Here is a 26,582-nt window from a genome sequence, read left to right as displayed (position 1 = left end):
CGGAGCCGTAGCCACCAGCCTACGCCAGAGCCACAGCAACTCGAGATCCGAGCCGTGTCTGCAACCTACACCACAGCTCACGGCAATGCCGGATCATTAACCCACTGAGCAAGGGCAGGGACCGAACCCGCAACCTCATGGTTCCTAGTCGGATTCGTTAACCACTGCGCCACGACGGGAACTCCGTAAATCAACTATACTTGAATAAAATTTTTTAAAATGGGGAAAAAAAGTACGGAAGAGAAATGCCTTTCTATTTGCTGAGCAATGAAGGGTCAGTAAAGCAAGGAGTGGCTCTTGCGGTCTGCTTCCGATAGCAGGAACCTCTAGAAGAAGTGTGGATGGCCCTCCATCACCACTCTGCCTGCCTCTGAGCTGGTGTTTCATCACCCATATATCTTCTTCCCTCCCTCCAGTCCGTGGCCTGGAACACAGGTGCCCATCTTTAGACGCAACGTTTCCTCCCCCCACTTAATTATATCCACTTCATCCACACAAGGCACCCGTGCCCTCCACTGCTACAGAGTTACCCATTCCATCTCATCCAGTCAGAAGAAGTGGATGGGATGGTTTTCTTCATGTGTTACAGGAGGGAAGAGTGAAGATCAGATTATCGGAGGCACAGGGCAAGCTGGAGAAGACTAAAAATGAAGGCTGGGTCTTTCAGGTTCCCACCTACCCTCTCCCACCCAATTTCACCCTGTAAACTAAGAAAATAATGGTTTTAAGACACCAAAGGCACACATCAAGTTGAGGAGGCCTTAGGTGGCAATGCACTAAGTGCGGTATATCAACTAGAGCTTTGTAATGAGTTCACCTGCACCTTGAAGACACAGCACCCAGCAAGCTGAGGGGGACCCCGGGGCTGCAGAGTTAGAAGTCACATACAAACTCAGAAGGTCTCTATTAAGTCACACAAGTTATCAGAAGCCAAAAAATGACTACTGACACTGACAAGTATAAACAAACAGGAGGTAGGAGTTCCCATCGTGGCTCAGCAGAAACGAATCTGACTAGCATCCATGAGGATGCAGGTTCGATCCCTGACCTCGCTCAGTGGATTAGGGATCCAGTGCTGCCATGAGCTGTGCTGTAGGTGGCAGACACGGCTCGGATCTGGTGTTGCTATGGCTCTGGCATAGGCCAGCGGCTACAGCTCTGATACCACCCCTAGCCTGGGAACCTCCATACACCATGGGAGTGGACCTAAAAAGACAAAAAGCCCTAAAAACAAATGGGGGGTGAGAACTTACCGTGTCCCCGATCTTCAGGCCCTCACACTTCCTCTGACCAGGGTAGGATATGCCGTCCTGGCAGGTAGCAGTGAAGAAGAGATTAAGATCCTCAGGCTGATCCCAGACGGACAGCTCCACTTTAGACCGGATGCTCTGCACAGAGAAGGAAGATGAAGCCAGAGCCACTTAGAAAAGGCTGCATCGAAATGCTCTCCATACCTGGGTGGCCTCCTCTAACTCAAGGGCCTTAAGCCAAGGCAAGAGCCAGCAGGCAAGGCTGCCAGCCCACTCTCATCCCTCTCCTTCTCTCCACACCCACAGGCTGCCTTGCTAGGCTGGCCTCCTGCTGTGGTCTTAGAGGAATTGCTAATGGCCCACTTGCCATCATCTCATCTGCTTCGGGGGTGATGCCCTCTCCCTGCTCGTCTCTGCAGTCACCTCTCCCCCCGCCCTCAGCCTCAGACATGGAGCTCCTCAATCCTTGCCGTGTGCTCTCCAGACTTGGGGCCTTTGCTGTGCCTGGGATAAAGTGCCTTTGCTCAACTACCCTCCTCTCTCCTCCTGCACAAGCAGCCCTTCATCGTTCTTCCCCATCAGCTCAGGAGGCAGTTTCTCCCAGAATTCACACATTCCTCACTGTCACACCCATGCCCCATCAGATGAGGTCCACATTCATGAGTTTTGAACTACACTCTGAGAGAATAACACCTTATGTGTGGGTTATGTTCTCAAGACAATGGATGAAATAAAAGTCAAGCCAAAATCACCCATCAGAATAGAAAAAATAAAAGACAAAAGAGTATCAAGTGTTAGGAAGGCGCTGGAACAACTGGGGCCCTCACAGCCTACTGGTGGGAGTGTGAACTGGTACAACTCTTGAGAAAAACACTAGGCAGTATCTATTAATGCTCAGGTCAACTTGAGATAAGCAATTCACACTAGGATTCTACCCAACACAGATGTGTACTGACCAGAAAACAGATATGAGAATGTTTCAGCAACTGTTTTTTTTTTTGGCTGCACCCATGGCATATGGAAGTACCTGGGCCAGGAATTGAACCCATGACTCAACAGAAACCCGAGGTGCTGCAGAGACAACACTGGATCCTTAACTCAACGTGTCACAGCAGGAACTGCCTGTGATAGCTAGAAACTGGAACTACCAAAAATCTATCAACAGGACAGACTTTATTTTTTCCAAATTATTTTTTTTCCAAATTATGACGTATTCACATAGAATACCGAACAGTACAAAAATGAATGAAATATGACTACATGATATGACATAGATGAATCTTCCAAATATCACATGGCCTAAAAGAAGCCAGACACAAAAGACATACATACTGTATGATTTTACTTATATGAAATTTAAAAACAGGCAAAACTAACAGTTACCCTTGGGAGATATACTAGAAGAGGGCATAATAGGGGTTCTGGGTGCTAGTAATACTCTGTTTTTTGACCTGGTTGGCTTAATACTCAGGTGTATTTAGTTTGTGCAAAGTCCGTACAATCACTCATACGTCTCTAAGTTTACAAAAACTGCCCTTGAACACCAAGGTACATGGAATGATTGGCCAGTGGGGGCCTGCTGTATAGCAAAGAGAACTCTACCCAGTATTCTGTGATAATCTATGTGGGAGAAAAGTCTGAAGGAGAATGGACGTGTATATACATCTAACTGAATCACTCTGTCATACAGCAGGAATTATCACAACCTTGTAAATCAACTATACATCAATAAGACTTTTTTAAAAATGAAAAGAATTGCCCTTGAGAAACAACCTAAATGTTCACTGACAGATGAATGGGTTAAAAAAAAATGGTGGTATATATATGTATGTGTGTGTATATGTATATATAATGGAATATTACTCAGCCATAAAAATGAATGAAATAATGCCATTTGCAGCAACGTGGATGCATCTAGAGACTTTCGTATTAAGTGAAGTCAGAGAAAGACAAATATCATATGATATCACTTATATGTACAATCTGAAATATGACACAAATGAACATATCTATGAAACAGAAACAGAGGCATAGAGAACAGACTTGTTGCCAAGGGTGGGGTGTGGGTGGGGGAAGGATTGACTGGAAGTTTGGGGTTAGCAGGTACAAACTATTACCTAGAGAATGGGTAGCACAGGGAACTATATTCAATATCCTGTGATAAACTATAATGGAGAAGAATATTTAAAATTATATATATACTATAACTGATTCACTTTTCTGTACAGCAGAAATTAACACAACACTGCAAATCAAGTATATGTCAATGGAATTTTTTTTGTGTGTGTGTGCTTTTTAGGGCTATACTCATGGCATGTGGAAGTTCCAAGGCTAGGGGTTGAATGGGAGCTGTAGCTGCCACCCTATGCCACAACCAGAGCAACGTGTGATCCGAGCCACATCTGCAACCTACACCAGAGCTCATGGCAACGCTGGATCCTTAACCACTGAGCAAGGCCAGGGATCAAACCCACAACCTCATGGATCCTTGTCGGGTTCGTTAACCGCTGAGCCACGATGGGAACTCCTCCATAACAGTTTTTCAAAAATTGCATTGAAAATCTGTAAGGAGTTTCTGTCGCAGCTCAGTGGTAACAAACCTGACTAGTATCCATGAGGATGTGGGCTTGATCCCTGGCCCTGCTCAGTGGGTTAAGGACCCAGCGTTGCTGTGAGCCGTGGCGTAGGTTGCAGGCATGGCTCGGATCCCGTGTTGCTATGCCTATAGTGTAGGTCAGCAGCTGCAGCTCCAGATTCTACTCCTAGCCTGAGAACTTCATATGCTGTGGGTGCATAAAAGACCAAAAAAAGACCTAAAAAGACCAAAAAGAAAAAAGAAAAAAATCTCTTAAGGAGGATGTGCATGTGCTTTGGAGACTGAGGCCAAATGAAGTACCTGGCTTGTGGTTACACCAGATGCACACAGAAGAGCAGGATGCACATAAGAAGAGACACATGGACACATGGATACCACCCCCTGCCTCAGATCAACTGAAGACTCCAATCTCCCCTCTCAGGTGCACTCTAGGGAGGAGGGTGCTGGATGGAACAGCAAGCAGAAATGCCTTTTGCTCTCTAGTTTCTTTTATTTCCTTTTTTTTTTTTCCTTTTGTGCTGAGCATGTAGTATTAAACTTGAGTTAAATATGCAGTTCGCCCACATTAACAGCTTGTTGAAAACACTCTAGCAAAAATAGTCTCTCCCTTTGCAACAAATTGTCTAAATGTATCTACAACTCCAAAAATACTCTCCTAAATCCACTTCCTCTTGTTAGTGCCAGCCTCCACTGGCAGAAGACTGCCAGAGCAGTGTCACTCTGCACACAAAGCTCTCCTGCTGAATGTGATCAGTTATTCACCAATCTGTCCCCACCTCCAGCTGTGAATTCCAAGGACCATATCATATTTCTCCCTAAGACTGAACACAAGCTTTTGTGGAATGAATGGATGGGTGGATGGAAGGGTGGATGTTTTAACAGCAGCTATGCTAGGTGACTTCATGGAAGAAACTACCAATTATTTTTGAAAGATAAGGTAAATTAAATAAGTATGAGTGAGGCAAGACAGTTTCTCATTAAAAAGGGCTAAGTAGATCAGAGCCACTTAAAAATTACTTGGGAACCGAGTTCCCTTCATGGCTCTGTGGTAACAAATCTGACTAGTAACCAATGAGAACGGGGGGTTCGATCCCTGGCCTCGCTCAGTGGGCTAAGGATCCGGCGTTGCCATGAGCTGTGGTGTAGGTCACAGATGTGCCTTGGATCTGGCGTTGCTGTGGCTGTGGTGTAGGTCAGCAGCTACAGCTCCGATTTGACCCCTAGCCTGGGAACTTCCCTATGCCGTGGATGTGGCCCTAAAAAGACAAAAAAAAAAAAAAAAAAAAATTACTTGGGATCAATCTCATGAAATACAAGGGCGCTTTGGCAAAGAAACGAGATCCTGGAGAAAACTTTCCCACCAAGGTCTGCTGAAGCCACCTCCTGGAAGCGTTACTGGGGAACTCAGTGGAGGGACAAAAAGCACAGGGGACTGAGACTCCCACTTCATGAATCAGGAACAACGGGTGGAAACTGAATCCTCTGTTCTATTCAGGCCATAAGACCCTAAGCTTTGTGTTCAGATCTAACATTTGTATTATTCCTGATCCTCACATGGTTTCTGGATTCAATAACTCTTCAGATGTTAGGGGGGGTAGGAATGATGGAGGTTTTTTTCAGTTCAAACCGCTCATGTTATGGAAAGTGGGACAAAAAACAGCCTCACCCAGGGCTACTCCACTGCCAAGGGCAGGCAGGACCAGAACCGGGCCTTCTGGGTCCCCCTGCAGTGCTCTGACCAGACCAGACACCTCTCTATTCAGAAACTGGCTCTGACCTTGGAAAGACAGTGCAGATGGTCAGGTTGAGAGAGTCAGTCCCCCCCTCCAAGATTATGAGCTCCTAGAGGGCAGGGCTGTGTTCTGTTCACTGTTTTGTTCCCAAGGTGTAGCAGGATGCCTGCCCCCATGTTAGGCTGTGAACATATATTTGTGAAACAAATGAATGAATAAATGGATGGAGTACAAGATATAGTTGAGGATCAAAGCCAGGGCCAATGCAGATTTGATGCATGAAAACGGATGTGTCGCCCCTAAAATTCAATTAACTGCTACCAAATATGCCTCCGAACATGATTCCTCACTCCTCATTCCAGGACAAGGAGGCAGTGTTAAGAAAGTCAGACTTTAAAGGCTATTAAATACTCAGCCAGGCTAGGTCACATCTGCAATCACTTTAAGTCAGGCCAGTTGTGGAGTGGGTGGGAGCAGACTTTATGGCAACAACAAAAAGAGAAACATGTGCTCTGCTAGGAGAAACATATACCGCTGGCCTCTGATGTCACCCTCCACATGCGACTCTAGTGGTTTCTAACTCATGCTATTCTTTCCTACTCTGCAAAGGAACCCCTGTGATTTCTCTGAGTCCTAACACCACCACCCCCTTTGTCAATGTGACACTCTACTGGGTGCATATGTGCATGCATGTGCATGCACCCAGGGTTCTACCTCTGAGCCCTGGAAGGGAACCCCTCATGAGCACCCACTGCACAGCAAAGCTCCACACTGGTGACCCCTCACAACAAAGACACTGGTATAGCAAGAAAAAAAACTTACTAATCAAAGCCCAGAGTTGAAGATTTCACACGAATAACAGATGTGATTCTTTTTTTTTTTTTTTTTTTTTTTGTCTTTTTAGGGCTGCACCCAAAGCATATGGAGGTTCCCAGGCTAGGGGTTGGATCGCAGCTACAGCTGCCGGCCTACACCACAGCCACAGCAACGTGGGATCCAAGCTGTGTCTGCAACCTACACCATAGCTCATGGCAAGACCAGATCCTTAACCCACTGAGTGAGTACAGGGATCGAACCTGCATCCTTGTGGATACTAGTTGGGTTTATTAACCACTGAGTCATGACGGGAACTCCCACAGATGCAATTCTATGAGACGTTACATGAAATGTGCCCGTTCCGTTTTGCTCCCTCCCCAGCCTGAGGACATGCCATGGCCACTGCATCTGTTTGACGTCTTCGCTGCAACCCTTTCAGGATGTCCCCACAGTCTGCCAGCTCTAGGGAGGCAGAGGTCAACACCACACATAGTCATGCAACACACGACTCGTGAAATCCGCCACAAACTGTGGAGGTGGTAAGGTGACACGGAGAAATGCAAACAGTCTGGTTACCGCTGTGCTCCAACCCCGGCCAGGGCAAGAGCAGGTGAAAGGATAATCAGAGCCCCTACTGCAAGGTGAAAGTACCAGCACGTGCACACTTTCTCTCTCTCTCTCTCTCACACACACACACACAGTCTTGTGCAGAATCAAATCAAAGGATGGTGGCCAGTGAATTGGGGACTAATCAACGTTGAGCACAACACACCCCCAACACGGCTCCCGCCAACTGGACTTTGCTCCGAATACCTTGCTGCTTCACACTTCTCCAGTTAACAGCTTTCTTTAAAATGTCCACTAAAGGGAAGGCAGGAAGTAGGGGCTTACCTAGGGTCCCAACTTTCTAGGGTGATGGACACGCTTGATGTCTTGATGGTGGTGGTGATGGCTTAGTAACTTGTATACAGGTATCAAAACTTATCAAATGACACACGTTAAATTGGCATAATGTATTGTATGTTAACTGTCTCTCAATAAAGCTGTTTTAGTTTTCCACTGAATTTGAACAGTCCCTGTGGATGGTATTCTAGAAACAACTGTTTGAAGAGTGGAGTTTCAGGGAGCTCCCATTGTGGCTCAGCAGGTTAAAAAATTGACGAGTATCCATGAGGATGAGGGTTTTAATCCCTCGCCTTGCTCAATGCGTTAAGGATCTGGCATTGCCGTGAGCTGTGGTGTAGCAGATGTGGCTCGGATCACGTGTTGCTGTGGCTGTGGTGTGGGCCAGCAGCTGCAGCCCTAGCCTGGGAGCTTCCACATGCCTCGGGTACAGCCCTAAAAAGACAAAAAGAAAAAGTGGAGTTTCACATGCTCACTCATGAGTCGCATGTGTTCCCAATGTGTTCTCTCACAGGCACCAGGTGAACGGAGTCAGGCTGTGGTACCAGATTCCTAGAGTTCCTCGGGGGGCTCATCCCAGCTTCCACATGGAGCTCCTGCCTGGAACAGGTCCCTTTCTCTACTCCTCCAGGTCCCAACCCCTCCACAGCAGAGGGGGCTCCCACTCCTCTCCTGACCTCTGCCCACCATTCAGAGCACATTCCCCCAGGCCCCTGGATGTCCATTAAGAAAACGAATTGATCGATCATGAATCCTGCTCAGGGCCAATGCAACATGCCTCGGAGCAAGAGCAGCACTGAGCATTTATGAGACTCCGCCCAGGGGACCACCACCACTGCCTTGTGCACTCTGGTCTTCAGCAGACCCACACACGGGTGTGGACGTGCAGATGGCTCGGCCGCACGGAGCACTGACTGAGCAGAGCGCCTTGTCTGTCTTGGGTGCACCACTCCCCAGTTCTACAGAACAGGGTGTCATGATGCCCTCCTTTATTAAAGCCACAGGAGCAGGGGGCCTGGGCCTCCAGCAGGAAATGCTCCCAGCAGAGCCCCAGAGCTCTGTCAGCCAGCTGCCTGGGGTGTCTGAACTCCAAGCTGACTGAGGATGGAAATGCTGGGTCCCAGAGACCCAGAGAAAGCTGCACCCCTCACCCGAGCCCAGAATGTGCTGCCCTTCTGCCATTTTCCCCACAGGCCCTGGCTTGGCAGGAGGCAAGCAGCCGTCACTGTACCAGTGAAAGTGGATCCAAGGAGCAGCGCCCCCCCGCCCCTGGCTAACCCTGGGGTCTCCAAGCTCTGGGACCCCAGGAGGATGCAGGGAGCGGCACAGGGCAGCCCTCTGGCTCTGGCTCCAACTCCTTTGTTCCATGTCCACAGCTTAAGGCCCAAGGTGTCACAGTGAGGAGTGGCCCTCAGGACAGGGGGACAGTCAGCAGGCCTGGCCCCCGCCACACACACACTCTCTTCTCAGACTCTCTCTGTACATGGCACATCCTCTCACTGTGGAAATCTGGAAGCCACAAAGCATAGTGCACCTGGAAATCTGCTCTCCCTGGGTTCTGAGGTGGCCCCTGGATCTGGTGAAGACTTAAAGGTCAGGGACAAGAAAAGAGGATGTGAGTATGTGGGGAATAAAGCAGGAAAGGAGCAGGAAGTCTAGTTTTGTTCTAGGAGTGGGGAGGATCAGAGCATGTGTGAGAGGAAGAGGACCCTTGGCTCCAACAGAGGTGGGGGCAGGGAGAAGGACAATGAGCCACAAACCTCACTGCCACCCGCTCACCACCTTTAGGAGACTGAGCGAGGGATGGCCACTCCCCAAGCTCTGGGTGCCCCAAAGCGAGGTACTACCTACAGCTCCTGGTCTAACTGGCAGTACTTTACAGCTCAAGGCTGCATCCGTAGGGTAACAAAGTCAACTGGAAAGGCAGAGCTCCAACTATGCACTTGTAAATTGGTCAGGAGAAAAGAAGGTGGTTTTTCTTTTTTTTTCTTTTTTTTTGTCTTTTTAGGGCCACACCCGCAGCATATGGACTCCAGGCTAGGAGTCCAATCGGAGCTACAGCCACTGGCCTTCACCACAGCCACAGCAATGTGGGATCCGAGCCGCATCTGCAACCTTCACTCCAGCTCATGGCAACGCCGGATCCTTAACCCAATGAGCAAGGCCAGGGATCGAACCTGTCACCTCATGGTTCCCAGTCGGGTTTGTTTCCACTGCGCCATGACAGGAACTCCAAGGTGGTTTTTCTAATACACATGTGATGTCAGAGGGGCTATTTCTGTCCCCAGGTTAGCCCACAAGTCTATTCCACAGAAGTTAAGGAATAGCAGTGCTACTGAAATTATGCTTCCCCTACAGAGAACTTCCTTTTAACAGGAAGATGCACTCGGAATTCCAGTTTGGGCATTTCGTGGCCCCAGGAGGGGCTGGGTGGGCACCGGAGGCTGAGACCATACTGGGGCTTCGCAGGGAGGGGACAGCTGAGGGCATATTCTTCCCAGCACAAGAAACCATGCCTGCCGCTTTCCCGAGAAAAGGTAAGTATGAGTCCTGACTTCTTGGATGTTAGGAATCGAGGGCAAGGAGGGTAGGAAGGAGGAAGATTTAGGAATCATGGATGACCCGTTTGGGATGTGTTGTGACTCCTATACCATGTCCTTAGGTGCTGTACTTACTCTAGCAGAGCCAGTTAATGAGGTGAATTGCAACAGCACAGACCTGAACAGGGCCCCACAGGCTCCTCTCAAAGGACCTGATTCCAGGCAGATCCTAAGTGTGTGGACCCCTGTTGGTAGGCAGCTCTATGTGGAGCTCTCCGAGCCTGGGGGATGGCAGCCCTGCCCACTGGGAGGCCAGGTCAGTGTGCATGCTTCTCATCTTTCGCCACAGGGAACACGGGCAGGATCATCCAGGCAATTGGATGGGCAGAGCACCTGTACCCACGCCAGCATGGTGTCCTGCTAGGGCCCAGGGTTACCACGAAGTCAGAACCCAAGAGGGCCAGGGGCCACCAGTCTGAGTTTGACAGAGGGGCTGCTGCTCACTGGGACCAGCGTATGCCGAGTCAAGGTGGCAGGGGTGAGGGGAGAGGGCTGCCCTGAGCAGAGGTCCCTCTCCACCCCAACCCGAGTGAGACAAGAAGGAACCAAACTCAAGAGGCAGGAGGCATAGCCAAGTACAGCAGCAATGGTGCACTACCCACCTGAGCCCACCCCAGTGCCCGGAGCCCTAGTGGGAGAGGGCAGGGGTGGGGGCGAGGGTAGGAAAAGAAACACTGACTTACATTGTAAGCATTGATAATGAGCTGAATGATATTTTTGGAGTCTCCATGTAAAATCTCCACCGTTGTTCCAGGTATCAGGGCTGTAAAGTTCTTGGGGGGAAAAAAAGGAAAGAAAAGAAATAAGGCCACTCTGCCCTTCCATACTGACAAAGCACGAACACTGTCTTACTGAGCTACAAGAGTCAGGGCCCCAGCTCCATATTCCACCACCTTCTCACACCATACATTGGAGAAGATGCTGCAAGGAGGGCGAGAAGAACACGCACAAGGGAACAGGGTTGCTGCAGCAGGCCGTGGAGTATCGCCTTCACAGATCTGAGTGTGAATGGCCCAACAAGATCTGCTCCTAAAGTATGTCATGCTCCTTCTTGGTGTTTTGTTTTGTTTCAGGGCCAAACTGGCACCACATGGAAGTTCCCAGGCTAGCAGGGGTCAAATCGGAGCTGCAGCTGCCAGCCTACACCATAGCCACAGCCACGCCAGATCCGAGCCACATTTGTGAGCTATGCAGCAGCCTGCAGCAATGCTGGATCCTTAACGCACTGCGTGGGGCCAGGGATTGAACTCGCCTCCTCATGGATGATAGTTGGGTTCTTAACCTGCTGAGCCAAAATGGGAACTCCTAAAGTATAATGTTATGCTCCTTTTTGGAGCCCCCTCCTCTCTGGAATGTCATGGACAACTCTCTGAAATGCCATCCTCCAAGGTCAATACGCTCTGGATGTTCTTGCCATCTCTTTCCTGGACTGCACAGGTATTCCCAGGTTCAGTTCAAGGATGCCCTCAACCTGTTCAGCAGGAATGAAAGGGGAAACTTTTCCAAGGATCTCAAACACAGCTTCTTAAGAGGGAACGGAGATGTGAACGGTGCCTTCCAAGGAGGCCTGGTATCTCTGGGTGATGTCCTTGCAAAGCAGGCAGGCTTGAAATGGCAGCCTTTCCTCTTTCACTTATACCAACACCTGAGTATGTTACTTCCTAAAGCAACAGAAGCATCCAGAAACACCCACCTCCCTCAGCCTGCCTTGGACTGGATGGGCCTCCTCCCTGGATGACCCGTCCTTAGTTCTGAGCAAGGCTGTCTTAAGCTAAGGTGGGTCTCTTCCTTCTTGAAGCACCAGAAGCATTCTCAGTACAGTCTGTGTAACTGATCCCTCTAAAAGAGGTACCTGTGTATCGATATGTTCTATCTGCTGTCTTCCACTAAACAAAAAAAAAAGACATCTTGTTTTCATCTTCTAAAATGGATTCAGACTGAAAGAGGATAAAGATCTCAAGGAGACATAGGTGGCATTTTATCAGTGATGATCTCAGGCAGGAGCAGAAAAACACACCATCAGACAAAGGTTCTTTTGTGGCTATTTCAGAATAGTAAGGAGGGGGCCGGGGCTGGCTGCTCTAGAGATGGGATTAAGTCCACAGAACCTCTCCATTCCAAGGACGTCAGTCAGAGGTGAGCTGGGCTTCGCATTCAGAACACACGAGCACCCCTTGAGCAGCTCAGAGGACGGTCCCAGTGAAGGGTGACTTGTCCGTGATCGTGGGGAAGAGCCCGCCCACGAGGGGAGTTCAGACTGGTGGTCCATGCAGTGACTGGGGAAAGTGCTCTGTTCATGCACGACATTGTTTTCTTGGAAACAATAGTCTGAGTTAGTCCTGTACCCTGCAGGAAGGTATAAAACCTTTGGATGATGGAATTAGTGACGCAGCCTGCCTCAATGCCTAGTTTTCTCTTTGCACACTGTCATTTCATTTCGTCCTTCCCTAGTCCCTGGGCGTTTCTATTTCATCATCTGAAAAATAGGAATTGGTACCATTTCTGAAGTTTCTCATGGTCAAATCAGAAACCACATGGTTAACTCCCCTGGTATGCTCTGCTATGTGAGTACTTTCTTAGTACTATTATTTGCCACTCGTTCAAGACGGGGCTATATTCCACCCTCTTATGGGTCTCCATCCACACAGAGCAGGGCTGTTAACACCCCTCACCCTGCCTCCCATGCTTTGCCCGACCCCACGTTCTAATCTCCCATTCACCTTCGGGTCAGCACAGCCCCCAGATTCAGGCCACCAGCCTCCCTCACTCCCTCCAAGTGTACCTTGTAGAGCATATAATGGCCTTTTGTCACTGCAAAGATGAGGTTGATGTTGTTCTCTGCCAGCTTCTCTCCAAGCAAGGCAAGGGATGGATAGTCCTGGGGACAAGGCAAAAGTTGAGGCTGTAACATGTCCGGTAAACTGAGACTCGAGCGCCTGGCTTGAACGAGCACTCAGGAAGCCATCACCTGTGAAAGCATCTGCCCCTGGCAGCTGCTAACTGAGGAACTGTATAGGGGAGACCCACCAGGAAAGGACCTCTGGAATCTATCAAACTAGACTCACTCCTTCCACCCCTCTCAAACCAGGATGGAGAAATGAGAAGAAGAGGGTTCCCACATTTGGTCCATGTTTCCATCCCTTTAGCAGGGATGGGGCAGAGTGGGGAGACACCCCCCTCCCAAAGAACACATCCCACCATCTACCATCAGCACCTGTAATCTTTCCTCTCTTGCCTAAGACCTATCCTGATCTCCTTGCCCAATCTTCCTTTGCCTATGCCCTGTGTTGGCACTGCTGATGTCCCCTGCAAGTTCTGCTCAGTCCTGCTCATGGCGCACAAGGGGAATAAGCTAACATTCGGGCTGAGGGTTGGGCTGGGGCAGGGCAGGGGGTGCAGAGCAGCAAGGAAGCTGCGAGGCAGTTTAACAATGTCCTAAAGGGTTTGAAGGGCTGATGATGGGTCCAGGGGCCCTCACTGGTGAGCTTCTGCAGTTACCAAGTTGTATAGTTTGGAGGTCCTTTTTTCCAGACTCCGCTATTCTTGGATAATATGGAAGTCCTAGATACTGACCACCTCTTGAAACTAGAGAAAATGGGCTAGTCTGGCAAGAATTAGAAAGAATGTCTCTCTAGCCAGAAGTCAGGTTGAATTTGGGAAGGAAACAGGTGTAGGTTTTAGGGGGGAAAAACTGTATAGCAAATGTGGTCTATTATTATTATTACGTTTGAAATTTTGCCTTAATTCTGTTTAACTGCCTGGTCACAGTGACAGACGACTGGAACTGGAAGGCCCTTGAAGCTTCTCATCCCATGCAGGACACCTGCCACCCACCCCTGACCATGATGGAAACCACTTCTGTTTTTTTTTGTTTATGATTTTTATGTTTTCCATTGTAGTTGGTTTACAGTGGTCTGTCAGTTTTCTACGGTAGGGACCCATTTCTAGAAGTCAGCAAGTTTTGTCCTCACCGGCCTTGCCCGCTAATCTCTATCCCAGGTTTGGTCTCTTCGAGAACACAGTCCTCTCCCTCCTGTAAAACCGCCTCTCCCCTTTGAGAGCTGTTCTGTAGCCCAGCGTCAACCAGCTGTATAAATCCCTGAGAAATATTCTAGAAGCCCCATAGGAGAAGATGGAATAGAAATCCAGTTCCAAGACTGAATGGGAAAGGCAGTGAGTACAGGTCCAGAGGAAGGTGGCAAAGGCCAGTGGGGTGGGGTGGGGGGTCTCGGACCATGGGGTGGGGGGTCTCGGACCATCGGGTCGGGGGGTCTCAGACCATGGGGTGGGGGTGGGGTGGGCGCGGGAGCCGTGCGGGTGTCCCTAGCCCTCACCATCTGGTTGGAAGCGGTGTACTCGTTGGCCTCGTTCAGGTGGCACTGGCCGTCATGTGGCTGCACCAGGCCCCCCAGTTTTCCGTCCAGTGCGATGTGGGGCACATCGTCCGTTGTGAACACCAGCAAGTGCAGTGCGTCCTTCCGCCAACCAATCTTCTCCTGAGGGACAGAGTCAGATGGGTGTGAAGCAGGCTGCCCACGCCTGCCCTGGGGCATTGGATGGGGCACCGGCCTGTCTCTAGGAGTCGCGGCCTGAACTGGAGGCCTTCCTCTGTGCGCACAGCTGGGGAGCACTCACACAGCCACAGGGGGTCCCACAGAGCTCAGGAGAGACCCAGCCTGACTGGAAGCCAGCTGCTGAGGCAAATCTCCACCGGGGGCGGGAGCCCGAACAGGCCCACGGACCTAGAACCCCTCCCTCCCGGCAACCTTCCTGCTCCGACTCTTCACCTGTGGCCACTCCTCCTGGCTGCTTCCCCCCTTTAGCCTCGCCTGTGACTCCTTCCCCAGAACAGCCTTTGACCTACCTCAACCTCCCTACAACACACTCAGCTGGCTGCCCTTGTCTAAGACGACCGGTGAGGGACCACTTCAGTGCCCACTTAGACACGAAGGACTCAGAACAGAGTGCTCAAGTGACCAACAGGCAGATCTACCTTTCGAGGGTTTGGCAGGACCCGCCATCTTTCTGGTGGATAGAAACCACTCCAACCATGAACTGAATTACTCTCGTGTTCAAGGTCAATCCGACTGGCTCTTTTCTCCCTGGCCTGCTTCAGAACATGGAATGTGTCCACTCTTTAGACAGAAGTACAGCTCAATACAGGCCGTACTGCAAAGGAAGGATTCTATTTTTCATATTTGCCGCTGGGGCCCCAACACTGCATGAAAACATTCCCAGTCATTACTCATTAGGAGCAACCAGACCTTGATAAAGGGGCAACAAAAACTGGGAGAGGGCCGCCTTCATACCAGTAGTGAAAGGGCACCCCAAAGTACGTGGGTACCAGGATGAGTATAGGACAGGTTTCAACATCGCTGAGTTATCTACACACGTGCACTTGACACTGATACAGGAGTCTGGGTTCATAGACTTCACAGGTTAAAAGCTATCACCTTACAGCAGATGAGGGGTTGAGGTATCAACCTCTCTTTCTTAGCACCACAACGATGGATAACACAGCCTCTAAGAGCCATTGCGTTTTCTCATTTGCTCCAAAAGCAGCATGGAAATAAGTCACAAAAAGAGTAATGCAATGGAGTTCCTGTCCTGGCGCAGTGGTTAACGAATCCGACTAGGAACCATGAGGTTGCGGGTTCAGTCCCTGCCCTTGCTCAGTGGGTTAACGATCTGGCGTTGCCGTGAGCTGTGGTGTAGGTTGCAGACACGGCTCGGATTCCATGTTGCTGTGGCTCTGGTGTAGGCCGGGGGCTACAGCTCCGACTGGACCCTTAGCCTGGGAATCTCCACATGCTGTGGGAGCGGCCCAAGAAATAGCAAAAAGACAAAAAAAAAAAAAAAGAGTAATGCAAGGAAGAGAAAGGGTTTGAAGAGAAGCCAGTGAGGACTGCAAGCCAGGAGGCCAGCTGTGAGCAAGGAGTTCACCTTTGGGGGATCCGTTTCCCAGATGCTCAACATTCATCCAACAGGTAATTACTGACCTCCATGGAAGGCACTGAGTTAATGAGACAGTCTGTTCCAGACCTTAAAAAGCCTACAGTCCAGCTAATACGTGCTCACAAAGGTAAACACACTTTCAGTGGAAAGCCGGCGGGTGGGGATCGCAAAGCTTGCCAGGGCAGAGGAAACGAAAGCTGAGCTAAAGGTAAGGAGGCCCCTCCAAGGAAGCTTGCAGAAGAAATGTGGGAGAAGGCAAAGGAGCGGGGGTGTACTGCAGGCACTGGTCAAGGCATGAGGAGAAGCTCGGGCACGTCTTCAGAACCTGGAGGAAGAAACCTAGAAGGTCCCCTATGGCCGGGAAATTCTAAGCCGTGACAAAACTAATTTATGTGGTTAGAAGTGGAGACGAGCAGTCCCTTTGGTGGTAGGACTGGGGGTGCGTGTTGGGGGTGGGAGGGACAGGGGTAATGACCAGAAAAAGTCCCAGGGGGTGGTAATGTTCCGTTTCTTCACCTGGTAAGTCCACCTTGTGAAAATTTACCAAGATGCACTCGGACACATAGTTTTCTCTACGTATGGTATACTCTGAAAAAGGTTAGACAAAAAAAAAAAAGAAAAGAAAAAGAGGTTAAAACTTTTAAGTAAATAAAGCAATAGCTATAAGCCATTGACTGTGGAAGAGAGGGGAGTGAGAGCCTTGGGAGTTAAAACATCATCAGGGAGGTGTAAACCAGCAGGGTTTTTGTGCAGGAAAAATGTGGCTACTACCCAGAAGGGCAGAGCAATGTCCTCAAACACCCTAAAAGGAAAGTAGAAGACAACTCTGATAAAAACATTAAAGAAAATCAGACTCTTGGAAAACAACAGGGGATCGTGTTCATGGATTGGAAGAGTCGATGTTGGCGAGATGTCATCTCTCCCCTCATTGGCCCACAGATTTGACACAATCCCCATCAAAAGCTCAGAGGCCTTTTTTGAGAAAATGACAAGCTGATTCTAAAATTTATGCAGAAAGGCAAACAATGAAAATTCATCCATCAAACAGTTTTGAAAAACAGCAGTAAAGCTGGGGATTCATTACCTAAGGTCCAGACGTGTTTGAAAGCTATAATAAATGAGACAATGTGGTACAGACAAAAGGAGAGACCAGCAGGACCGGAGAGGGGCCAGAAATCCATCCACACACATAGGGGCATCTGACGGAAGGTACGCAATAATTAGGTATCTATGTGAGGGAAAAAAAAAAAAAAAAGACACTCCACCCATAGCTCTTACTATAAACAAAAATGAATTCAAAGTGGATCACAGACCTAAAACTATGCACCGGCTCAAGGAAACAAAGGAGAAAAGCTTTGTGACTTGGTATAGGCAGAGATTTCTTAGATGATTCACAGGATAAAAATCTGATGAATTAGACTTTGTCAAAATTAAAAACATATGCTCTTTGAAAGATACCATTGAAGAAAGGAAATGACAAGGCACAGATTGGGAGAAAATGTTTGCAAAAAATAAAAATCTGATAAAAGATTTGTATCCAGAGTGTGTAAAGAATTCTCATAGGTCAGTAATGATACAAACAACTGAAATTTAAATGACAGAGACTTGAACGGAAATTTCATCAAAGAAAAGACATGGATGGAAATAAGCACATGAAAGTATCCTCAGCATCATTAGTCATTAAGGATACACACTAAATGCACAATGAGATAGCCGTCAGACAGCTATGCCAATGGCAAAACAACCAGCCCTGAAAATACCAAGTGCTGGAAAGGAAGTGGAACAATTAGAATGCTCATAAATTTCTAGTGAGAATACAAAATATTTCCGCAATGTTAGAAAACAGTTTGGCATATTCTTATCATGTTAAATATAAACTGACCATGAACTTAGCCACCCCACTCTTTGGTATTTACCCACATGAAAACATATGATCACATAAAACCACTATGCAAACAGTTTATCACAGCTACTCAAAATCACCAAAAATCAGAAACAACACAAATGTCCATCAAGTCGTGGATACATAGATTATAGTACCTCTCCACAAAGGAATACTACTTAGCAATGAAAAGGAAACAACTGCTGATACACACAGCTTGAATAAATCTCCAAAGCACTGTGTTAAGTGAAAAAAGCCTGACTTAAAAGGCAACTTACCATCTGACTCCATTCGGAAGATATCCAGGCAAAGACAAAAATACAAGAACAGAAGACAGATGGGTGGTGTTAAAGGCCGAGAAGAAAGGGAGGGATCAACAACACATGGACACTAGGAACTTTCTAGGGAGACCAAAATCACCTATACCTTACTTGTGGGGGTGGCTATAAGACTTTATGCCTAAAATTGATGAATTTTACTCTGTAAATTAACCCTCAATACATCTGACTTGAAAAAACTCTAAGTAGTATCGGAGTTCCCGTTGTGGTTCAGTGGTTAACGAATCTGACTAGGAACCACGAGGTTGCGGGTTCGATCTTTGGCCTTGCTCAGTGGGTTAAGGATTCAGCGTTGCCGTGAGCTGTGGTATAGGTCGCAGACGTGGCTCGGATCCCACATTGCTGTGCCTCTGGTGTAGGCCGGCGGCTACAGCTACAATTAGACCCCTAGCCTGGGAATCTCCATATGCCATGGGAGCGGCCCTAGAAAAGGCAAAAAGACAAACTCTAAGTAGTATCTATCTTTTGACTCAATGATTCTACTTCAGGAGACAATCTGCAAGATATTTTGAAGGACACACACACAGTACTTTTGATTTGGGGATGGTTAAGTGAACTGTGGTATCTCCTCTCAGCCATTAGAAATTATATTCACAAAAAGCATGAAACTTTGTGTAAACAGGTGTAATAGAAAGTGAAAACCAAAGAACACAGTACTCTAACTGCAGTGTGATTACAAACTGTAAGAAACCAGCATCACTTTCTATTGAGCAGAGAAGAGAGACTGATACACCATAATGTGGTTTGGGTTGAGATTATAGGTGGTATCTTTTTATTTTTCCCACTTCCCCCCAAACCATCTTTAATAAGCCATTGCTACTCTTACAAGACTAGGCTTTGAATGCTGGCTCTGTCATTTAACTTTTTCAGCTTCTCAGGGAGTGTGTAGGAACCTAGGGAAGGATGACAGTGAGCAGACAGAATGCAGAACTTAAAAGCTAGAAGATGGGCATGTGGATTTTCTGCCACCACCAATTACCGCTGAAGCTTTGACTGCATTACTTAACACCTCGAAGTGTTTTCTTTTTTAATTTTTTTTTTTTTGTCTTTTGTCTTTTTTGTTGTTGTTTTTTTTGTTGTTGTTGTTGTTGCTATTTCTTGGGCTGCTCCCACAGCATGTGGAGATTCCCAGGCTAAGGGTCCAGTCGGAGCTGTAGCTGCCAGCCTACGCCAGAGCCACAGCAACGCGGGATCCGAGCCGCGTCTGCAACCTACACCACAGCTCACAGCAACGCCGGATCGTTAACCCACTGAGCAAGGGCAGGGACCGAACCTGCAACCTCATGGTTCCTAGTCGGATTCGTTAACCACTGCGCCACGACGGGAACTCCTTTTTTAATGTTTTATTGAAGTTAGTTGATTTACAATGTTGTGATAATTTTTGCCATACAACAAAGGGATTCAGTTACACATACACACACATTCACTCTTTTTAAGATTCTTTTCCCATATAGATTATCAAAGCTTTTTCTTGTTGGTAAGACAGGAAGTGTCATACGTCTGTTTATTGATCACCTCCACTATCCCATCCCATCTCCACTGCAGCCCTTGTGGAGGAGGTCATTCATAATTGCCATCTTGTTGGTGCTCAGAGATAGTAAGTCCCTGGCCCAAGGTTACTGAAACAGGAAGGAGCAGAGAAGGCCAATTCAGATGACCTGCCTTTTACCCCCAAAGCTAAACGACCCCATCACATAGGGAGAGGGGAGGCTGTGTAACCACTGAGAAAACTCAGGAAAGTACATGGTAGGCTCTCAATTAATGATGGCCGGATCCAAGATAAATATTTGGTGAATTGGACGACTGCATTTGAAACAGAAATAGCTCCACAAATGAAGAGTGGCACAGCATAATAATAATAATTCTGTCTTCTCTGAAGTGGACTCTTGTTACGTAAGTGATGTGAACGAACTTGGCCCAGAGGTTGGGCTGCAGAGAATGACATGCTATTCATGCACCCAGGCTTCGGGGCTTGGAGATTTTATAGGCAGTGACTCCACAGGGAATTTACATTAGAAATAATTTTCCTGATGTCTATCTGGACCATGTGGAAGGCTTAAGTTCTGCATCCCACATCTGGGGCAGAGAGCCATAATGGGGAAGTCGATTTTTTTTTTTTTTAAGGTCTAATTACAAAATGGAGTTAGGCCTGGAGGCCAGATAAGAGAGCTTTGGAACAGACAAGGCTGAGTTCGGGTCTTTGCTTTTCAGGCTGAGTGCAAGTCTGCTTTTTGAGACCCTAAGTCAGTCACGTCACCTCTCTCACCCTCAGTTTCTTCATCTGTAAAATGGAGACAATCCTACTTTGCAGAGTGGATGCCAGGTTAACGAGTAGTTAGCACACAAGAGGGACTAACCAAAGGATCTATCGTTATTACTCTAAGATGAGTACAAACTTTCACCTTTCTTCTCTTTTCCTTTTACTACTTGATATGTAAGGCTTCACAGCTGTTACAGGTCACCATGAAGAACTGCACAGCGGAAAGTTTATAAGGCTTGTATTAATTAAGACCACAGGGAGAATCTACTGCACCCCTAAAAGAATGTCTAAAAATTAGAAAGACTGATGACATCAAAGGCTGACAGAGATATGGAGGGAACGGAACCAGCACACACTGCCCATAGGGATGCAAAATGATACAAGTACTTTGGAAAACAGTTTGGCGGTTTCTTAAAAAGTTAAACACCCACCATCTGACCCAGCCATCCCACTCTTTGAGGCTGACCCATGAGAAATAAAAGCATACATCCATATGAAGACTTAAACATACTTAGAGCAGTTCTATGTATAATAGGTAAAAACCACCAAATACCCATCAACGGGAGGATGGATAAACTGTGGTAGAGCCACAGCTCAATGGAGAACTATTAAAACAGGATGAACAGAGACACTCAACAGCACAGATCAATCTCAGAGCCACTGCGCTGAGGGAAATAAACCAGGCCCCCAACCAGGATATACTAGGTTTATAAGATTTTAACAAACACAAACGAATGTGCAGTAACAGAAAGCAAATTCGTGGCTGCCTGGGGTAGGGAGGTAGGAGGCACAGGAGGGAGAAGGGACCAGGGAGCACAAACACGCTTTTGGGGAGAGAAGGATGTATGTTTGTCACCTTGACTGTGGTGAATATATATCTCATGGGTCTAAGCGTCAAACTGGTCAAGCTGTACCCTTTCAATACACGTAATTCACTGTACATCAATTACACCTCAAGAGCATTCTTGTAAAAGAAGGCTCAGGAAGTCATTGAAATACAGTAAATTAATGCCCCCGCTGAAGGTCCGTACTGTGCTGGGCATACCTCAGATGCACATTCCTTTGTTTGGAGGCAGTGCCCACAGAGCAGCTGGGAGCGTGGGCTCACCAGTGTCTGGCAAATCATGGTTCCTGCCCACATCGCCCCCAGCTCGGTCTTTGTGACCTTGGACAAGGTACTTAATCTTTCCCAGTCCCAGGCTCTCAGCTGTAAAATGGAGATAATAATAGTACCGATAGAACAGGGCTTGAGAGGATTAAACATGGTGCCCCAGAGGAGCACCCAGCTCAGAAGCTGCCTGGAGTAAACAGTCAAGAACTGACAGCAACGGTCCTATTTCCACGGAGCTGAAAATCTGACTTAAATCTGTAATCCAGAAACACACAATCTTATTTTTGGATTGCAGGGTTATGAGTGATGTTTCCTTTCTGCTTATCTGCATTTTCTAACTTTTTACTTATTTATTTATTATGCTTTTTTTTGGGGGGGGGGTGTACCTTCAGCATATGCCAAGTTCCCAGGCTAGGGGTCAAATAGGAGCTGCAGCTGCTGTCCTATTCCACAGCCACAACAACATGGGATCTGAGCCACATCTGCAACCCACACCATAGCGCACAGCAATGCCGGATCCTTAACCCACTGAGCGAGGCCACGGATTGAAACCTGCGTCCTCATGGATTACTAGTCGGATTTGTTTCCACTGTGCCACAACAGGAACTGCCTGCCTTTTCTAAATTTTTAGACAGAACTATTTTGAGAGAAAGAAAAAAGAAAAAAAAAAAAAAACCCAAACAAACAGACTTATTTGTTTAGCCAAATTTTCCTCCAAGAGTTTTAAAAGCCAGTCTAATCAACCACCATAGAGGTCCACCCTCAGACGAAAATGTCAGGGGTGGGCGGGACGGAAACGCGCTGGACTCGGAAGCCAGAAATCCGGCGTCTGGCCAGGACTGCTGTTCACTAGCCTTCTCTTAGTCCCCTGGCTGAACCTGCATCAAATCCACCAGAAGGTTCTGTTCCAGCCGCTCCAACTCCCAGTTACCACACGTTCAGGAGTGGCCAACAGACACAAGTAGCAGGACTCGCTTCCCCATCTATTCCAGGTGCTCAGCGTCTGGATCCACGGCCCTAGGATGCCTCATAAACAAAAGGGGCGGCCTCCTAGCCTCTCCTCTGATCTTACTGCCCCAAAGAAAGCAGAGGAAATGCAGCCCCCAAATCCTACCCTCTTTGGAAGTTTCCTTCCATCAGCCGGCTTCTCCTCCACTTCCTTGTCTTGAGCCTAAAAATGGGCTCATGACCCACTGCTGATAAATGGCCCTGTTTCTGACCCAGTGTCTCTCATCACTCATTTCTAAGACTAGCAGACTGGTTGCCTCTATTTCCTCTCCCCAGTTCCGTGTAATGCAACCTCTCCACACACCCCGTTCTCCTTCACACACATATTGACGGGTTCTCTGCCCTGGCTGCACGTGGGGGCCCTCGAGGGAGCTTTAACAATGCTGAGCTCAGTGGTTCTGACGTGACCTGCAGCCCAGCCACCGGAGTATTTAAAGCTTCCCAGGTGAGTCTACTGTACAGCCAGTGTTGAAAACCTTGTGCTGAGGTCTTGTCACCAACCCCATCTATCCACAGCCATCCTCTGGCCTCACTCTTCAGCCTCTGCTGCCAACGAGGGCCTCCCTCCAGCCTCTTGGCCTTGGTTCCCTGGACACCTCATCATCCAAGCCCCTCTTCCCTCCGGCTGCTCGTGGAATCCACCTCCTCTCCCACATTGGATGAGGTCAAAGGTAACATCCTCCTCTGAGGACATGTATCTATAAGTCCATGCATCTGCGTAGACAGCTCACAACCTCCCCACTGGATCTCTCTCCTGAGCTTCAGTCTCAGGTCTGGACCAAAAGCCAGACGTGCCTGCTGTCACCGGGAACTCGACTTCTCCCAAACTGAAGTACCATCTTCCCGGCCGGACTTTCCCATTCTGACAAAGGGACCATCAAATGCCTTGTCTAGAAACTTTGGAGTGACCTTTTTCGTCTTACTTCCCTGGTCCTCTGACAGTCCCGAACTATGGAGCCTCTCTTACGGCCGGTTCATTCCCAGAACCTGCATTGAAACAGAGCCGCTGGACAACGCTGCACCCTTTACCCTCCCCTTTCCAAGCCACTCTGAGCAGCAGGCAAAGCCCAAGCGTCAGCCCTCTCCTGACCACTGACGGGCACTCTGCCACCCAGGGTGCTGTGCTCTGTGATCTACATTTACTCCAGCTGTTCCAGGCCGGCCGGACACGGGCACAGGAGACCACACCATGTGGAAAGCAGCCATCCACAGACGCTGGACACACTTGTCGGGGTAAAAGAGTGGTGGGGGAAGCTGTCACCAAGCCCAGCATTTCTGACTCTGTCCAGATCCCAGGAGGCCAACCCTCTGGTTTTGTGAGTGTTAGGTAAGATAGGAGAGGGACTCTGCCCTGGGTGATTCAAAACAGGCCATTTATTGTTAAAACAGGGGGCCTACAATCAAACAGAGCATCTCCCTATAACCTTTTCCCCTGCAAACAAGGCATCCTCACCAGAAATCAATCAGAGGATCCAAATGCGCAAACACAGCGCAGCGGGGGGACAGGAAATTACTGGGCAAGAGAATAGGGGTCCCCAGATACCTCCATGATACAGGGCTATAAGGAAAGACCCAGGTGTAGCCAGCACCAATCCCCACCCAGGACGGCCCATCCTCTCTAAGGGCATAAATAAAACTTGCTCTACACTGCTACCTGACTCTTGACTGCAACCTCCAAGGCAACTGGCAGGAGCGTTTTTTGCTCAGGCGACTGGCTCGGGCGATGGATCAGAACGGCTCATTAAAAGAGCCCAGGTCAGAGCTGTTACACACTGTGGTGTTGGTGTTGCTTTGAAGGGAAATTCCCTTCCACCCAGAACTGCTCCCGTCCTGAGCTGATTACTCCCGCCTGGAGAGACCGCCTGCCCCCATCCCTGTGCGGCAAGACCACTGGGTCTATTCCGACACTGCTGCAGCACCTCCCAGCTGGAACCACCTCCCGCAACATCACCTGCCTCCATCCTGGCGAGACAAAGCCCACTGGCTCTATCCTGGTGCCGCTACTGCGCTTCTCAGCCTGCATCTCCACGTCCTTGTTGTGTGTAGGCAACGACCAAGGACCAAGAGAGAGAACGCAGAGCAGATGAACATGACACGAGGACCGACCAGTTCAATCAGTGCTGGGCCAGAGGCAACTTTCTTAGGGGGGAAGCTCAGGGGAGAATTTACCAACACTCTGCTCGGTACGCAGAAGGCAGCAGAGATCTGGAGCTGACGGGAAGAGAAGAAGGGGTGTGGGGCCCAGAATAACAAGAACCCTGCACCTAGCATGTGCTCAGGGAGGAACAGGAGGTGGATATGAGAACGAGGTCAGGGCTGAGTACCAGAAACCTCCCTCACAACGCCTAGAGGTCTTCAATCACATCGCTCCCAATTCCACCAACTATTTAATATGCTTTGGAATCTAACACACAGCTTCTTTTAATCATATAAATATGGGAAGCATTAAGGGACTCACTCAAGTGAAAACATTTCATCAAATCACCTGGTGTGTGCTGAGAGCTGAGAAACCTACCGGGAATTGCAGAAAAGGGGGCAGCAGGGCCGGGGACCATCTGATACACGCTGCTGGGGGGTGGAGGAGGGGGAGAGGGGCCAGGGCGGTGAGGGGGTGTGAGGGGGCAGCCAGGGGTGGGGTGGGGGGGTGTGGATGTCAGCCTGGGGGACTTGGGACTCTGAAGTGGCAAATTCAGGGCAGCAGTCCATGAAAAGGGGAAGCGGAATGGAGATGGAAAACCAGGCGGGAAGTCTTTGAGAAAATAATTAAAAGCGGCTCCTCCCAAGAATGAAGACAGACTTGCTGTTCCCTTTACGTTCAACATCTGGTGGCGGCGGAAGGTGGGGGCAGGGGGAGAAATGAGGACTAGGGAGTAAGGATGTCACTTCTCTGGGAACAAGGGCCTCCAGCCTGGGGGGCCATTCGGTTTCTGGGGTGGGAGGGAGTCAGTCACCCGCAGGGGCTATGAGGTCTGACAGAGGAGGACGGTCATTCAAAGGACCAAGGACAGGTTTCCATCCTCCCCCGCCTGCCTCCAGATCGTCCCCTTGAACACCTAGCTGCCCCGCCCCACTTGGATTCTTACCCGCCTGGTAAGGTGGCTCCGTGGGGAAGCCACAGGGAGCCAGGAAAGCTTTTCTGGGCACCAGTTCTAAGCAAGCTGTGCTTGGGGCACAAAACAAGGTCACGGCCAAGGAGGCCCACGACAAATGCAGCTTAGAGGGTACAGCGAGACCACAGAAGACAGGCTAGAAGGGGCCATGACAGAACAAAGGTACCAGGGAGTCACCAGGTAGAAAAGCCAACTCAGCAGAAACATGCACCTGCAATTTGGAAGGAACCTCAGAGTTTGGCTCGTCCAGGCTCCATCCAGTGCAGGGACCTCTCGTCTGGAGTCCCCACTACATTGGCTTGGGGCCACTCACTGCCACATCTGGCAGCCGGCCCTGCCACTGAGCAGAGATCTCTGTTAGAAAATTCTCCCTTGCCTGGAACTCAAACCTGTGTCCCTGTGGCCCCCCACCCCCAGCTTGGCCCCTGGAACAGCCAGAAGCCTCTCCTCCGTCCTCTATAGTGATGTCTGAGGTCAGGTAACCCATGTCTTCCTCCTGGTTAACCTTGAACCACTCCTCAGAGGATGTTTCCACCCCGCGCCATCCGCTCACACCTCTCTGCTCTCTAGCTATCCATGTGAGTCTTAACCAGGCCCAGAGGCAGGTGTGGTTCCCGGGGTGCGGTCTGGCTGCCAAGAAAGGCAGGGCTGGGGCTGCACCTGCAGCCCTGCAGGCATGTCCTATGTGTGGCAGCTGAATCTTCTGAAAGGCTCCCACTGAGCTTGTGGGTCCCGAGATCCATTTCCTAGTGACTTGTTTATACACAGGGCCCTCAGCAAAGCTTGGCAAACGTGAGAAAGAGGCTCAGGGACGCCCTGGGGAGGGTGTAGGGGAGAGCCTGGAACAGTGATTCCTGGGAATCTGAGAAAGCTCAAGTCCCCGTCAGCTGCCTTAGGGGACACAGGTGGGGGGGTCCACGACAATGTGGCTGGCTCTCTCACATCGGTTTGCTTGTTCTGAGACAAAGCCCATAATATTCTCTCTGGTTGACAGTCGTCAATACAGGGAAGACCTAGAAA

The 26,582-nt window shown here is 49.0% G+C and overlaps 1 protein-coding gene across 1 annotated transcript in view; it reads right to left on the bottom strand.

Annotated features, from left to right (window-relative positions):
- Window positions 1-26,582, bottom strand: part of ITGB5 (integrin subunit beta 5) — a gene marked incomplete at its 5' end in the record, with an annotated part of 119,432 nt that overhangs the window by 40,265 nt on the left and 52,585 nt on the right. Inside the window, 4 exon segments of the mRNA NM_001246669.1 lie at window positions 1,254-1,388; window positions 10,582-10,671; window positions 12,681-12,776; window positions 14,233-14,394. Of these exon segments, the coding sequence (NP_001233598.1) occupies window positions 1,254-1,388; window positions 10,582-10,671; window positions 12,681-12,776; window positions 14,233-14,394 (483 nt within the window).

Source organism: Sus scrofa, chromosome 13 (genome assembly GCF_054392235.1).
Source record: "Sus scrofa isolate SSC_HxYL_T2T_F1_AM1 chromosome 13, Sscrofa_HxYL_maternal_Yorkshire_Landrace_v2.0, whole genome shotgun sequence".
NCBI classification, from domain to species: Eukaryota; Metazoa; Chordata; class Mammalia; order Artiodactyla; family Suidae; genus Sus; species Sus scrofa.
Note: the sequence above shows the minus strand (reverse complement) of the source record. Positions and strands in the feature narration are given on the sequence as shown.